The sequence below is a fragment of the Indicator indicator genome, chromosome 21 (assembly GCF_027791375.1).
Source record: "Indicator indicator isolate 239-I01 chromosome 21, UM_Iind_1.1, whole genome shotgun sequence".
NCBI classification, from domain to species: domain Eukaryota; kingdom Metazoa; phylum Chordata; class Aves; order Piciformes; family Indicatoridae; genus Indicator; species Indicator indicator.
In genome coordinates, this window is record NC_072030.1 from 9,987,061 (window position 1) to 10,001,210 (window position 14,150).

General features: G+C 48.8%; 1 protein-coding gene across 1 annotated transcript; it reads left to right on the plus strand.

The window, feature by feature from the left end:
- Nucleotides 1-431: 431 nt before the first annotated feature.
- NRIP3 (nuclear receptor interacting protein 3) lies at nt 432-13,028 on the plus strand. The gene is made up of 6 exons (XM_054390753.1): nt 432-605; nt 7,506-7,688; nt 8,401-8,483; nt 11,741-11,880; nt 12,775-12,827; nt 12,927-13,028. The coding sequence occupies exons 1-6, from the start codon at nt 432-434 to the stop codon at nt 13,026-13,028; spliced, it is 735 nt and encodes a 244-aa protein (XP_054246728.1).
- The last annotated feature ends 1,122 nt before the right edge of the window (nt 13,029-14,150 follow it).

Here is a 14,150-nt window from a genome sequence, read left to right on the forward strand (position 1 = left end):
AGCTGTGCCTGCAGAGGTTTCTCGGAGGTACCCTGGGTCCTGGGCTGTTTGCAGCTCTCAAAGCCCCCCAGCAGCCTCACAGCCACAGAAAAGAGCACCAGAGTGCCGGTGCTTTGGCACTCTCTTTCCTGCCCGTGAGGCTTCTGGGGGGCTTTGAGAGCCGCTGGATGCCTGCGACTAATCTTGCGTTCAGGAGAGGCAGCGAGGGGGAACGGCACAGATTTATTCCCTTAGACAGAGCCTGAGCTCCCCCGCCGTTGTTTGTGCAACGTATCGCGAAGTGCCCAGCCCTCCTTGGCTCGGTGGCGCCGGCTGGAGTACCTGCCGGTCTCCAAACGTCACCAGGCTCCCTTATAAAGCGCAGGAGAGAGAGCATCTCCCTGGCTCCATCTCTCCGAGAGGCACATCTTCAAGAAGTGAGCCGTGGAAAGATGTTTTATTCGGGTGTCCTGACAGAGCCGAGCAGAAAGGAAGTGGAGATCAGGGAAGCGGCATCTCTCCGGCAGCAGAGGAGGATGAAGCAGGCGGTTCAGTTTATTCACAAGGATTCTGCAGATCTCCTCCCTCTGGATGGGCTGAAGAAGCTGGGGACTTCAAAAGATACTGTAAGGCTTTATTATGTTTACTGGAAGGGGACTTAAGAAGCTGGTAGGGCAGTATCTTTTGTGTGTGTGTGTGTGCGCTATTTTTCTGTTAGGAGGAAAGGTTGCTTGCTTGTGGAAATCAATTTCAAAAACTGAGTCATCTGTATGTAAAAGGTAGAGAGTAGATAAATTATGCTAGTTATCACCAGGGCTGCTTTTTGCTGGTAGGTGCATTCTGATGTCTGGCACTCGGATCTAAAAGCTAAGGTGTTTTACATTTACATTTTGTACTGTTATCAGTACAAATCCTTTCTGAATCAAAGTAAAGCAAAGCAAAATGGCTTCATATAATACATATATGCACATATGTTTGTCTGTGATCCATGTATGTGAACAAGATCCTATAAAGTGCAGCTGCTAGAACTTCAAATCATAAAACTGCCAAAGGTTAGGCTTTGATAAAGGCTTATGCAGCTATGGGGGTTTAAAATGAAGATACATAATTCTAGGTTTTAAACATTTACATATGCAATGATCCATGTGATCCTGTAGCTCACATACAACATTCTTCCTCACATCCAGTGGCTGGAGAGCATTTCTGTATATTGATGTGCAAAAATGTTTGATTTTTCTCTAATGGGAAATGATGCTGAAATATAAAATCAGAAGTTCTCATGCAAGGAGCAAAATCTAGAAAATATATCCTACCAAGGAAAGCTCATCCTTACATTTTATGCCCAATTGTTTCATAAATCTTGCACTTTCTAACACACACACACACACACACACACTCTCACTCTGCTTTTTCCAAGGCTTGGTGCAGGTTTATTGATAAAAGTGGATCTCTATTTTCAGTGGGATAGTTGTGTTCTGTTACAGCTTTCCTACTCAGCTAGTCTGGGCTTGGCTCTGCCTGGCTGAAATGAGTGCAATGAGTTGGCTGTTCTCAGCAGTGTGCACGGAGGTGATGTTTTTGACATCTCAAATGTTTTGCAGTTATAGGGAGTAAAGCTTCTCCCCAGGGAATGCATTGGAAGGAGCTTCTCTGGTCACCACTGAATAGCAGCTCCCTGTGAGAGAGCTACAAAGTGCCTTTCAGAGCATGATGTAGGAATTATTGTTATCTGCAGGGTCTAAACCTCATGTCATGGCTCAGCAATCCACAGCATGTGGGACTGAGACCCTGATGACAGGGCTTTCTGCTCTGGCCAAGTGAGAGAGGCAACAGGTAGCAGGAATTGGGGGCACTGAGCACTGAAGTCCTTGTCCTTGCAGGTTTGGCCCCAGCACCAAGGGCACAGAGCATGGGGGTCCTTGCCATGGCCCTGGTCACAGAAATGTCACCCCAGTTTTGTGCCTGTGCCAGCTGAGTCGTGGCTGCAGCATCATCCCTGCTGCACCCACAGTCCCTGTGAGGCAATGACATGTGGAGGAGCTCTCTCCAGGAGTGTGATGAAGCCCTGGGGAGGTCCACAGCTCCTGATCCTCTCCAAGTACTAAAAGGAGGTCTGTCATACCAGAAGCACTCTGCCTACCCTGGCTGTGGTGGGTCTCTGGGCAAGGATGGAGTGAGAACTGAGCTGGTGTGTGCCACCCCACTCCAAAACCAACTTGTTCCCACACCACACCACATTGCAGCTAGACATATGTAGCTAGGACTCACCTTGGCCACAGTCTGCTGCCCCACGGGACATATGGGAAGTGCCCAAAGCAGCAGCACTGGCATATGCTCATTCCTGTCTCTGCAGCCCCAGAGAAGGTGCCATGAATTTCAGAGTTGTTGCAATGGGTCACGTTGCAGCTGACGTCTCTGCCATGCTCACACTGCACACAGCTGGGACAGCAGTGAGCATTGCTTCAGGAGGGCCCAGCATGGTGCTGTGGCTGGCTGGATGTCGCAAGAGTTGTCCCCAGAAGGAGCAGGAGAACATGTATCTCTGAGACTGGAGAAGAACCAAAAGCCTCTGATATGTGGGACCCCACCTTGGCATGTCCCCAAACCGAGAGGTCCAGGTCCAGAGGCATTGAGGTGTGTGGTCAGGAGGCCCAAGGGCATCAGATGTCTTTGTCCAGGGCAGCGATCACTCTGATTTGGGAGAGAGATCTTCCCTTCCTTTTGGCTGCAGTGCAGGGGGTGCTGCACACAGCGAGGCAGCAGCAGGTCACGAGGGTGGCTATGCTGCTATCCTCCTGGCTCTTGAAACATCTCTCCTGGTGATGCCCGCTGTAAGCACGTTTGATGTAATTATCTATGTTAAGCCTTCAGTATTTTTCAGTGTATTCTGGGTTGGACCAAACTCCTGCAGCGCCTCACTCCCTTTATGAATTCCCCTTTGTTTGCCTAGTATAAGACCAGGCTATAGGATAGCATACATTGTTCTTGGCAAGTGTAGGACTGGACATCCTGAATAGAAATGGTTTTGGTTGAATGCCTCACTATTAACCTCTTCCCCAAACCCCAAAAATTTGGCATAAGATGGTTATTGGTTGGGATATGGGCTTCCTGACCCCATAACTGTGACCCCCAGCCTGACCTGGGCAGGGCGTGCTGGCTGTTGACACTCTTCACATTCTGCCTTTTCACCCTTGCCTGAGAGCTGCTGGACCCGTTCAGAGGAGCTTTGTCTGAAACAGTCCCGAATCACTTTACAAGCTGGGAAACAAAGTTAGAAATTGTAACAAATAACAAAAACCCCAAAGCATTTCCCCCTCAAAATGCTCTTGATCTTCCTGGGTCCTCAGTGCAGCTCTGGGTGCCCTTGTGCCCCATCCCCTGCTCCTGTAGCTGGTACAGCCTTCTTGTTTGCCCCCTTTCCTTTGTGCACTCCCCAGAGTTTGTTGAGTCTTGGTGTAAATGTAGAAAACATTGATATTAAGTGCGGTGTTTTGGTCAGAGCCCTAGCTGCAGGCTGGCATGCAGGGGTGCAAGAGATCAGGGAGCATCTCATTTCCCACCTCAACCCCCTGTAACTGGTGCTGACAGCCTGTGAGCACAGGCTGCTGGTACCAGAGGAGAATTTGAATGAAGGATGGGGGGAAAGAGAGAGAAATCTGTTATTTCCTGGGATGAGCTCTGCTGGCGTGTTAAAACTTATCTTCTACTGCCTAGGTACAGAGGAGAGGGAAAACCTTCTGAGATGGGTTTGAAGAGAGGAGGACCTGGCATCTTTCCTGACTTACCTCAGTGAAACTGTTGTTGATGTGTCTTGTTATGCCCAGATCTTGAAGCCAAAGTATCTGGAAACATGCCAGAGATGGATACTGCAAGCTGCAGTGATGCACTTGCTTATAAATAAGAGACAGGCAAAACTGAACAGAATCATTTGTGGTTTTGACAGACAGTGGTAAATAAGTTTAGCAAGAGCTGCTATTTCCACTGACTTATTTTAGGTTTTGGCTGTGACCTTTTTAGGGGTTATAGGTTTTTGCAAAGTGTCAGGGATGGAAAATCCAGGTGTGTGATTTTTATATTGTGTTGAATGGTACTAGGAAATAACTAATTCTTGGCACTTCACACATGGTAGTATGTAACATTTCATTTTTTTAATAATAATACTTCCAACAGTTTTGTGCAAAGCACAGCATTACACAACCAGGTAGTCAGGGTTACTTCAAACACCAGCCCTGGCTGTGTGGCCAGCCCACTCTGGAGGGAGTACACAGCTGCCTTCCCCATCACTATCATGGGGAGGTTTTCCTCCTCTGCCTCCCTTCCAGACATGATTTGCTTGCAGTGTTCCAGGAAAATGTGCATTTGGAAACGTCCCCGGGCACATTATCTGTTTATCAAGTACATATCCATCATTGAGTCATCTCCATGACTAACATCCCTCACTCTGTTGCACACAGAAGTCATGGGAAATACAAGTTAAAGCAAACTAATTAATAGCCTGAGACAGGATGGTGCTGCAGGGAGCCTTTTAAGCCCCCTCCTGCTAGTTTATTTCTGTACTGGAGCACAACGTAAGCAACATTTATCTCCCCAAAGGCAGGATTTGCTGCAGCTTTCAGAAGAGCAAGCATCAACAAAAGAGAGTCCTGTTTGTGGTGGTAACTTGTGCTTGCTGAGTTTGACTCTTTGTCCTTTTGGTGAAGGATCTCACATACGACTCTTCAAACCAGGGCCTGAGAAAAACCACATATGTAACTGGTTAATGATCCACAGGAGAACTTACTGTGAGAAATTTAGGTTTAAATCAAGGGTAGATGGCAGTTAAAATAGCAATGATAAGTGTGCTGGTGGCTTGTTCTTCTCCAGCTTCTTCTTTCAAAGGTATTTGGCAACATGATTGAGGCCAGACAGATCAGAAGAGCACTCAGACTGTCCTAGATGATGCCATTCAGAATTTTTTCTTGGTCCTGGCTAAGGTGAGCTGATAACAACTGTGTGACAGCTATCTTCTGGCCAGCTGGGAACTGTACTCCTCTACTGCTCCAGTCCCCTATTCCCCTCATTTGTATTTACTTTTTTTATGCTGTGAAGAGTTAGTCCACCAGGTGTGTGCCTGAGTTCAGGCAAACATAAAGGGTAAGAAGGACTTGCCATCCACTGTCAGCAAACCCTGGCTTGCGTTTTTGCTTGGATGAGGAGCCTTGGAGGTGATCACAGTGCTGAGTATGCACCTGTGGTTTCTGACTCATGTAAGGGAGCCCTTGCTTCCAAACTGATTGGCTCATCCCTCATCAGAGAGTCCATTACTAGACTAGTGGAACCAACCTTCCTGCCTTTCATCTAGCTAAGTAATACACTGGGTTTTGCTGTTCAGTCTCATTGGGAAAGTGGTGGTCACCAGAGTAATGCTGGAGCATTGTAGTGACTTTCTGTGTGTGAAGGGGGTAGCACAATGTTGGATCTGATCTCTCCCCATCACTGGGAGCATGGCTACACTACTGCCTTTACACAGGATGTGCTGGTCAGATATAGCAGCTGCAACTAAAATTGGTCATGAAATTTTATTTCCTTTCAAGTCACAGGTTGTATACAGAAGAGCAGTGAGAAGCAGGGGGGAAAAAAAAAGGAGATTATGTGTCTCAGTGACCACTGTTTATTGGTTGCATCTACCAGATCTCATCAGCCAGGTCCAGTTTAATGGCCCATGTTATGCTTACAGCAGGATCTGAAGCACTAACGTGGTTGCAGTTATTTCAGGGTGATGCCCAGCTGCGTTAGCCTTTTGTGAGTGCTGGCAGGTGTGACCTGGCCAGCTCAGGGAACCATGCCTGGGGTTTTCAAAGTGATCCTGATCCCATTGAAATTCTCTCAAGATGAGGAGGTTTACTGGTTTAGCTGTCTCTGCAGACACAGGCATACTAAATATGAATGCAAAAATTCAGGGATAGGCCAGTAACAAGGTCTCACTGTGGACAATTAAAATCAGAAGGAAAGGGCAGTAATGGGAGTGGAGACTAACCAGGCAGAGAAGTGAGCAGATAATCAAGCAGAGTCATTTCACCTCCAGCAGAGTATGAGCATCTGTCTGTGATGAACAGTAAGCATTAAAAGGCTTTTGGAAAAGCAGTTGGAGGAGATTTTGAGAGGCAACATGCTTCTCACAGAGCAAATGGGAACGACAGAGACAGTGAGAAGCTACTTTATGAATTGTTCAGGGGTTCTCAGAAGAATGCCTATCTACCTCAGATGATCTTACCTCTTCCCCTCTTCTCCTCTCCCTCCCATGGTGTGGCACCCAGGACTGGTCCCATTTACTGACCCTTAGCAGCCAAGTACAAATACAGAGGAAAGCAAGATGCAGAACAATTTTAGACCAGGTTCTGATCTAAAGACCAGACCAAGTCTGACGATAGACACCATCTGTAGCTCTGTTCTTGTAGTTATGCCAAGGCACTGACACCCTAAACAGCTTCTTCATTTCTGGGTTGATTCATGCAAAGAGCATTGCCATGGGTGGAAGCTGGGAAGTGTATTTCCTGTGCCAGTGTGATGGTTTGAAACTGTCTTTTTAATTTTTTCCTTGCAAAGTTCAGAACAGAGAAAGTGAAAGAATGTAAATAAGTCACTATTGGGTGTAAGAAAGCAAAATAACGATTGTTCTAAACACTTCCATTGGATAGATAGAAATGTTTAAGAACTATTACCCAAAACAAAGTAGGCACTCTGCACATTCTGCGTTCGGCAGTGGGGGCAGTTGCTGGGCTGTCTGGCTGCTGTTTCTTCTTCTCTTCTGGCTGAAGATAACACACTGACCTTGGCAGCTAAGTTAACAACTTTCTGCTTAACTAACTCTGCTTCTCTGTCCAGGGGGGTCTGGGGGGAAGCTCCTGGGAGAGGGAGACCCCTTTGGGAGGGTCCCCTTGGGGGGAAGCAAAGGGAGATTGGTTGTGTTTTTCTGTTGATTGTGTATATTTGTAAATAAATGTTGTGAATTTTGTATATTTGTACATATTCATTGCATTTACAAACCATCACAGCCAGAAACGTCAGTAAGTCCATGTGCCTTTTTCATACTTAGGTGGTGCATGTAATTGGGAAGGTAATTTGTTACCTCTTCATTTTTCACATCACTGCAGAATTCCTGACGTCCTTATCAACAGATGAAGACAATTATGGCTGAAACACAGTTTGGAAAAGCCTGATTTATTTTGATTCCTAAATGAAATAAAATCTTGAACGAGTTCGGAAAAAGAAAAGCATCCCTCTGAATTTTGGTTAATATCTTGACAGGATTATTCCCTTGCCAGTACAAAGTAGTTACCTTTATTCTAAGCCAGAGCTGGCAAAAGAGCAAACAGATGTAGGCTAGGAAGAGTACACACCATCTGGGAATTAGAGAGAGAGGCTTCAGGGCATCCCACCCATGAGGCAGTGCTGGCCCACAGGCACCACAAGCTGGCTGGTGATGCAGGTCACTTCATGGCTTTCCTCTGGCTTCACCCTGCTCTTCTGTGTGTTATTTCTTAAAGCAACCACACAATATCCTGCAGAAGCGCCTGATGGAGACAAATTTATCCAAATTCCGAAGCAGTCGAGGAAGCTGGACTCCCAAGAGTGATGCCTCAGCACAGACCAACAAGCTCAGTCAGACCAAACTGGGCAGCTCAGGGAAAGAGGAGGATGAGGAGGAGCTCATTGTGGTGAGCTGCCAGGTAACAGTCCCTCCCTCATGGGGTTTTCTCCCCCAGTTTTATTTCTGACAGCCTCAGGCTGTGCTCTTGTTCTCCGTGTTTCCAGACTGGGGCTGTGCTCCAGTGGGGCTGTCAATGATGTGGAGATGCTCTCCCTCTGCAGCTCAAGGCTGCTGTGGCACAGATGCCCACCTGGGTATCCCAGGGAAAACTAATCTGATCGATGTCTTCCCTTGGATATCAGGGCAGGGGGAGTAGCCAGGCTGGGGCAGCATGCCAAAATGCTGTGGGGTAATTATCCCTGGTGAATCCCTGTGCTCACAGCTTATTTGTGTCACTCTTTTCTTTCTCCAGGAGTGAGTAATTTCACATCTCTCCTCCTTACCCCTATGCTCTTTTGTATTTCCTGCTCTCCAAAATATCCCCTCCTGCCTGGAGCTGCCCCCTCTGTTCTTTTGCAGGGGCAAACGCTGCTGGAAGAGACTCAGGATCCAACACCATGTTGTTTAGTGGCACCACCTTACTAGAAACGCAGCTAAAGAGCCAACTTTTGGGTGCCTGGGTTGGACAAGATGATGCCCTGTGGGCACTGGATGTGTGGTGGAGCAGGGATGGGCTAGCATGAGGAAATGTTGGCTTTTTGATGGGGACTATGTGCAGAGTGTAGATCCTGGACACTCTGTGCTCCTCTTGCATCCCATGCACCCCCTCCCATCTCTGCTTCCTCTTACAGTGTGCAGGGAAGGAGCTGAAGGCTGTGGTGGACACTGGCTCACAGCACAATTTCATGTCATCTGCCTGTCTGGACAAGCTAGGGTAAATATCCAGCTGGATTTCTGTTTTGGGGGGGGGACCTTGTGGCACTTGACAGCCCCTTGATCTTGGATTTTGCTCATGCCAGTCATGGCCAGTCTGGAAGGGCCTGCTATGGCCTGTGCCCAGGAAGACCCCTGAGCCTCCAGTTACAACCTGGCTTATATTTAAATGTCCTTGCAGGGACCTGCAATAGAACCCCTCTTGCACTGACCTATTCAGTTCTGAGTAAATCCCTTCAGAGGATTGTGTCCATTCAGTGTCTTGTGTAATGGCTGAACCACCACTGCCCCAAACACCTCACCCCCATGCCCATCCTTCTGTGTCCCCCAGGCAGGCATGGAGCTTGGTCAGCCCAGCCCTGCAGGTCCCTGCCTCAGAGCTGGGAGTCTAGCTGGCTGCTAGACATGCTCCTGCTAGCCTCAGCATGGGTGTAGAGCAGCTCTGTGGCTGTGCACATGCATGTGCTCAAAACGTGGTGTCTCATGCTGCTCCCAATAAGAAATTTCTCCTTGATGAAGGGAAAGGAAATGTATTTATGTAGTGTTAGAGAGCTGACTCCAGGCCATGTGCAGCAAAACACTGGCTGATCTCCCAGGAGCAGGATCAGGCATCAGCTCACAGGGTATCAAGGAGATTTGGGCACTTTTTTTTCCCATGGAGTCATAGCTTTTTATTGCTGACTTGCGGTGATTATGCAAAAGGCAATTCCAGTGGCTCCCAGAGCACCACTGCATGAGCCTGAATGAATGGTGCCTGTTTTCTGTCCAGACAGTAATAACTTTGCACAATAGTGTTTACTGGCTGGGAGGTGGCAGTGCTAACTACAAACTTGCCACAAGCAGTGGAGCTGCTCAGCCTGCTTAGGGATGATAACGGTGCATTTGGAGGGGTTTCATCTTGCAAGATGCTTTCTGGTTCCTTAATCCATCTGAATAGCACAGCAATGCTCTGAGACATTTTGTCTACTCTCTGTGTTACTCATGTGTGTCCTGCATAGGTTTTGCAGCACCAGCCTACTTGGGCAGTCCTGCCTTTCAAAGAATGATGAAGAAATAGCTTAGACCCAGTTTCTGCTCTCAGGGGATTTCTTCCTGATTTGAATGAGACCACTTTTGTAGCCATCAGCCAGACAGCTGCAGTTAGAAGGCTCACGATCCTCCTCAGTGTTACTTATCAGCAATGAGCAAGCTTCAGTTCCTGCTAAGTGGGACCCCAGGGTGTGCTGGAGCCACATCGTGTGTGGAGACAGACAGCATGGCCAGAGTAACAGCCCATCCCCCTGGCACTGCCAGCCCAGGCAGCAGGCAGGCCTACCTTGCAAGCAGCTCCCACAGCTCCTTTGCTGTTTGTGTCTGTGCGGACAAAAGCTAAAGTGAGAAGAACAAAGTGCCTTAGAACGAGGGCTTGGATGCCTGGCTTGCTCTGCTGTCGCTGTGGTAGGTCCTGTGTGACAGCAGGCACTGCTCCAGGATGTTTTGCTTCAAAGCAGTCCAGCACGTGTGGCAGTGATAAAACACAGATTTTGTTTAAATCCAGCCCTGGAAAGCAGCGGGGTAGAGGCATGCTAGGCCAGTTGGCTTTGTTCCTGCCAGGGCAGGAGGGCCCCCACAGCTCAGTGACTAAAAGCAGGGTGTCTGTGTGTGTGCCTGAGGCACAGACAGTTCTTCCTCTCCTTAAAAATCTTTGTGTGTCTTGTCATGATGCCGCTGGAGATCTTCCCTCGCCTCTGGGCAGAGCAATGGGCTTAGCTCACAGGCTGCCATGGCACGAGAAATACCCTGCAGAGGAGTGGGTGCAGCTGTTCTGGGAGCAGCTCTGGTCACTGCCCACTGCTGAGGACTTTTCACTTTCAAACCCCTCTCCCAGATGTGTCACTGCTTCCGTGGTTCTCCTCACATCGCTGCAGTTCCCCGGCCAGCTTTCAGCCATGCGTTGCCCACATGCTATCGATCCATCCTTGGGTCAGTATCAGCTGTGATGCACCACTCCCTTGGCGGTAGCTTTACTCTGGCCCTGGCCCTGCAGCCTTTCTGCAGTCCTAGTCACACCTGGAAAAACCATCCAGGTCAGTGGGTGCCAGAATGAGGAGCCATCTCCAGCTGTATCTTGGCTTTGTTCAGGTCCTGGCCCCAGCCCTGCAGCCTATGCCCTGTGGTGGGGACAAATGCAGGGGAACAAAGACCACAGCCAAAGACCACGTCACACGGATCCCTTGAGTGGCTGTTGAAGCTGACTGCACCCAAAAAAGCCACTCTGGTTTTCAGCCAAAGTAAAGCCAGCTCAGGGCCAAGGAACTCATGAACAACTACTTGCGATGTTCATGCTGCTTTTTAAGGTCAGTCCCTAAGAGGGATGGCAGAGGGGCTCCAGCTTCTCTTTGCTACCTCTCCTGGTTCTTTTACCTCTGCTAAATATCAAGTGCAATCCCCACATCAGTCCTGGGGCCTCTGCCTCTGAGATGGGCTGGTCCCTGCCAGGATGGACGATCAGACAGACAGATAAACAGACAGACAGACACACACACTGCTGCAATGCAGCTCAGCAGAAAGCTGCCTCAAGTAGCCAAAAAGCAATACAGCTTTTATCTGAGGGAGAGGTTGCTGGCTCAAACTGTCTTTCTATTAGATTCTTATTCAGTTTAAAAGAGAAACTGAAGATAAATAATTAATCAGTGTTGTTAGACTAGTTCATGGGGCTTAGATAGGAAAAACAACACTATCTGAAATAATCCTGACACCCTTTTTTCATTTTCTGGGCTGAATGTGTTTGACCTGTTCCCATTTACTCTGAATATACCCAGAAGAAGCACCATGGATTGGGTGTGCTGCTCCAGCTATGAGCCATGGGTCCACAGTGTTAGCGGCTCCACTGGTGGGTGCTGGAGTGGATTATCCCTTCCCTACAACCACATAGCATTAGAAGCAATTTTAGCTTTCCCAGGTCTTGAGGAAATATAGAGGAAAAAAGATTACTCAGGTAAAAACCAAAATCCAGTAAGGAGCTCTGGCTGAGGCAATGGCTGACATGGCCCTGGGGCTGTATCGTGGGTCATGCTGTGGTCTGAGGTGCGTGTAGCCTGCTGGCTGTATGCAGAGCAGCACAGAAAACCTGCTGAGAGAGCAGCTTTCCAATGATGGCATGGAAACACAAGCAAGCTAAGAGTGCTTCAGGTGCAAGTATTCTCCAAACACCATTTGGTCCTTGCTGGAGCAGCAGAACCATGACTGTTTCATGTCAGAAGTGTTTCCAATGCCCAGGTTAAAGGAGCATCTTGGAGCACTCCCTGGTGAAGATGAGACGGTTTCATTGCCCTGCAAGGTGAAGGTGATTGGCCAGATCGAGTGCCTCGCCCTCACAGTGGGAGCAGTGCCCGTGGAGTGTGCTGTGCTCGTTGTGGGTGAGTGTGAGTGTGTCCTCTGGGCATGGGCTGGGCTCTGCTCCCTCATACCCCCAGGGAAAAATGAACCTTCAGAAACATGTTAAAAAAAAACCCAAAATGCTGTGCTTTTTTTGGCAGCAAAAGTCCCTGTTCGGTCCTTCACATGGAGAAAGGGTGTGTTCAGCAGGACTCTGCTGGGACACCAGACTCATGTTCTGCCATGCCAATGGAGTGATCACTGTCTCTTCTTGCAGGCCCATTTGCTTGTCCTTGTTTGATCCTGTTACCCTCTGGAGTAACTCACAGAATGGTAGGGGTTGGAAGGGACCTCTGGAGATCATCTATTTCAACCCCCTTGCCAGAGCAGGTTCACCTAGAGCAGGTTGCACAGGATGGTGTCGAGGAGGGTTTCAGTGACTCCAGAGATGGAGACTCTAGCACCAATCTGGGCAACCCATTCCAGTGCTCCACCATCCTCAAAATAAAGAAGATCCTCCTCACCTTTGGAATAGAACTTCCTATGTTCAAGTTTGTGGCATTATCTCTTGTTCTGCCACTGGACACCACTGAAAAAGTGTCTGACCCCATCCTCCTGACACCCACTATTTGAGTGTTTATATGGATTAATAAGATCCCCACCTCAGCCTTTCTTATCTAGGCTAAAAAGCTGCAACTCCCTCAGCCTTTCTTCATACAAGAGGTGTTCTAGCCCCCTAATCATCTTCATAGCCCTTTGCTGTACCCTCTCAAGCAGTTCCCCATCCTTGAACCAGGGAGCCCAGAACTGTAACTGAGTCCCTTTATAAACAGGGGTTTGTTTAGCAGAGCAGCTATGAAGGAAGGATGAAGTCACTGACAGAAAGTGTGGGAGAACATTTTGAATGGATAACTCTGAATGTTCCTATTTTTCAGAAGACAGTGAAAAACCCTTCTCCCTTGGGCTGCAGACACTGAAAGCTCTGAAGGTAGGGATTTCCCAGAAGGGATTTTCCCCTTTCTGGGAGAGCTGGGGCCACTTCAAATTGCAGTTTTCCCTCTTTACTAAAGGCACTTGTTCTCTACAGTGTGTCATAAACATGGAGAAGCACCATCTTGTTCTGGGGAAGATGGAGAGAGAAGAAATCCCATTTGTGGGCAGTGGCAGCACTGCGGTGGAAGAGCAGTAAGTTGGCTGGGGAGGTGAGCTGTGTCTGCACTGCTGAGTCTGATGGCAGCGCCACCAGCGTGGCCATGCCGGAGCCCCTAGCCTCTCACTGCAGGCAAGCAAGAGCTCACCGGCACCAACAAGTTGTTTGCATCAGCTCATTGAGTTTTGCCTTAGGAAATGTACCGTTTAGAGGTCACTAGAAAGAGTCCTTGAGTGCTGCTTTTGAGAGTGGCCCCAGGCAAACCTTTTTCTGGAAAATATTTATCAAGCAAGGCAAATAAACCCACATGAATGTTTTGCAAAGTGCGGGATAGAGAGATCCCGCCTGGAGATAACAGTGTTGCCACTTCTGTCCATGTTACCTCAGCTGCCTTCCTACCAGCTGCTCCTGATGTCCCAGTCTTTTTCAGCCTTATGTCCCTATAGAAAGAGAAATCTGTGCTGTCCACTCTAGTACCTCCCGAATGCGTGTAGCTTGTGTCAGATGGCTCTGCAGGTGGGCAGGCAGCAGGCAGGGCCATCCCCCTCCTTCCAGACACTGTGTGAGGCTCCTCCTTGCTGGGCTTTCTGAAAAGGAGACGTCACTGGTCCTGCCTCTGCCTTATGAAAGCATCAGGCCCTGGGTGCTTGAGAAGGGGGGTTTGCATAACAGGCCTCTTGGGCTTTGCAGGCAGTGCTTGTGGCTGCTCAGCACTCTGGATGTGGCTGTCTAAAACCCTGTCGCTCACTGCCTAAGAAAGCATCTGGTGAATGAGGTAGGGCAGCACCTTCTTTAGCTGCTTCTCATGGCCTGCCACAGTCATTTTGGACATCCTGCAGCCCCAATGCAGCTCAAGCTGCTGGGTTGGGCACCACTGAGCTCAAGGAGCCTGGGTGGGAGCAGCAAAGGTAAAGCTGATTCTACATGAGGGATGTACACACCAGAGAGCAGGGACTCAGGATAAGAGTGCATGTGCCCTGCCATGTGCCCAGGGCACCCACCCACTGTGTGCCTGGGACACCTGCTTGCCACAGGTGCTGCCAGTGCAGGAGCACCTGGTACAGCACCACAGGAAGACTGTGCTGCAGCACAACACCATGGGAGGTTATCCCTGGCTCCTTGGAAATCAAGATGCAAGGAGCATAGTGTAGTTCTGTCACC

Bases quoted from the DNA above. Each gene is read 5' to 3' on its own strand.
- NRIP3 (XM_054390753.1), top strand. From the start codon at position 432: ATGTTTTATTCGGGTGTCCTGACAGAGCCGAGCAGAAAGGAAGTGGAG. The intron at 7,689-8,400 runs GTAACAGTCCCT...TTCCTCTTACAG, and splicing joins TCATTGTGGTGAGCTGCCAG to TGTGCAGGGAAGGAGCTGAA. The intron at 8,484-11,740 runs GTAAATATCCAG...TCCAATGCCCAG, and splicing joins GCCTGTCTGGACAAGCTAGG to GTTAAAGGAGCATCTTGGAG.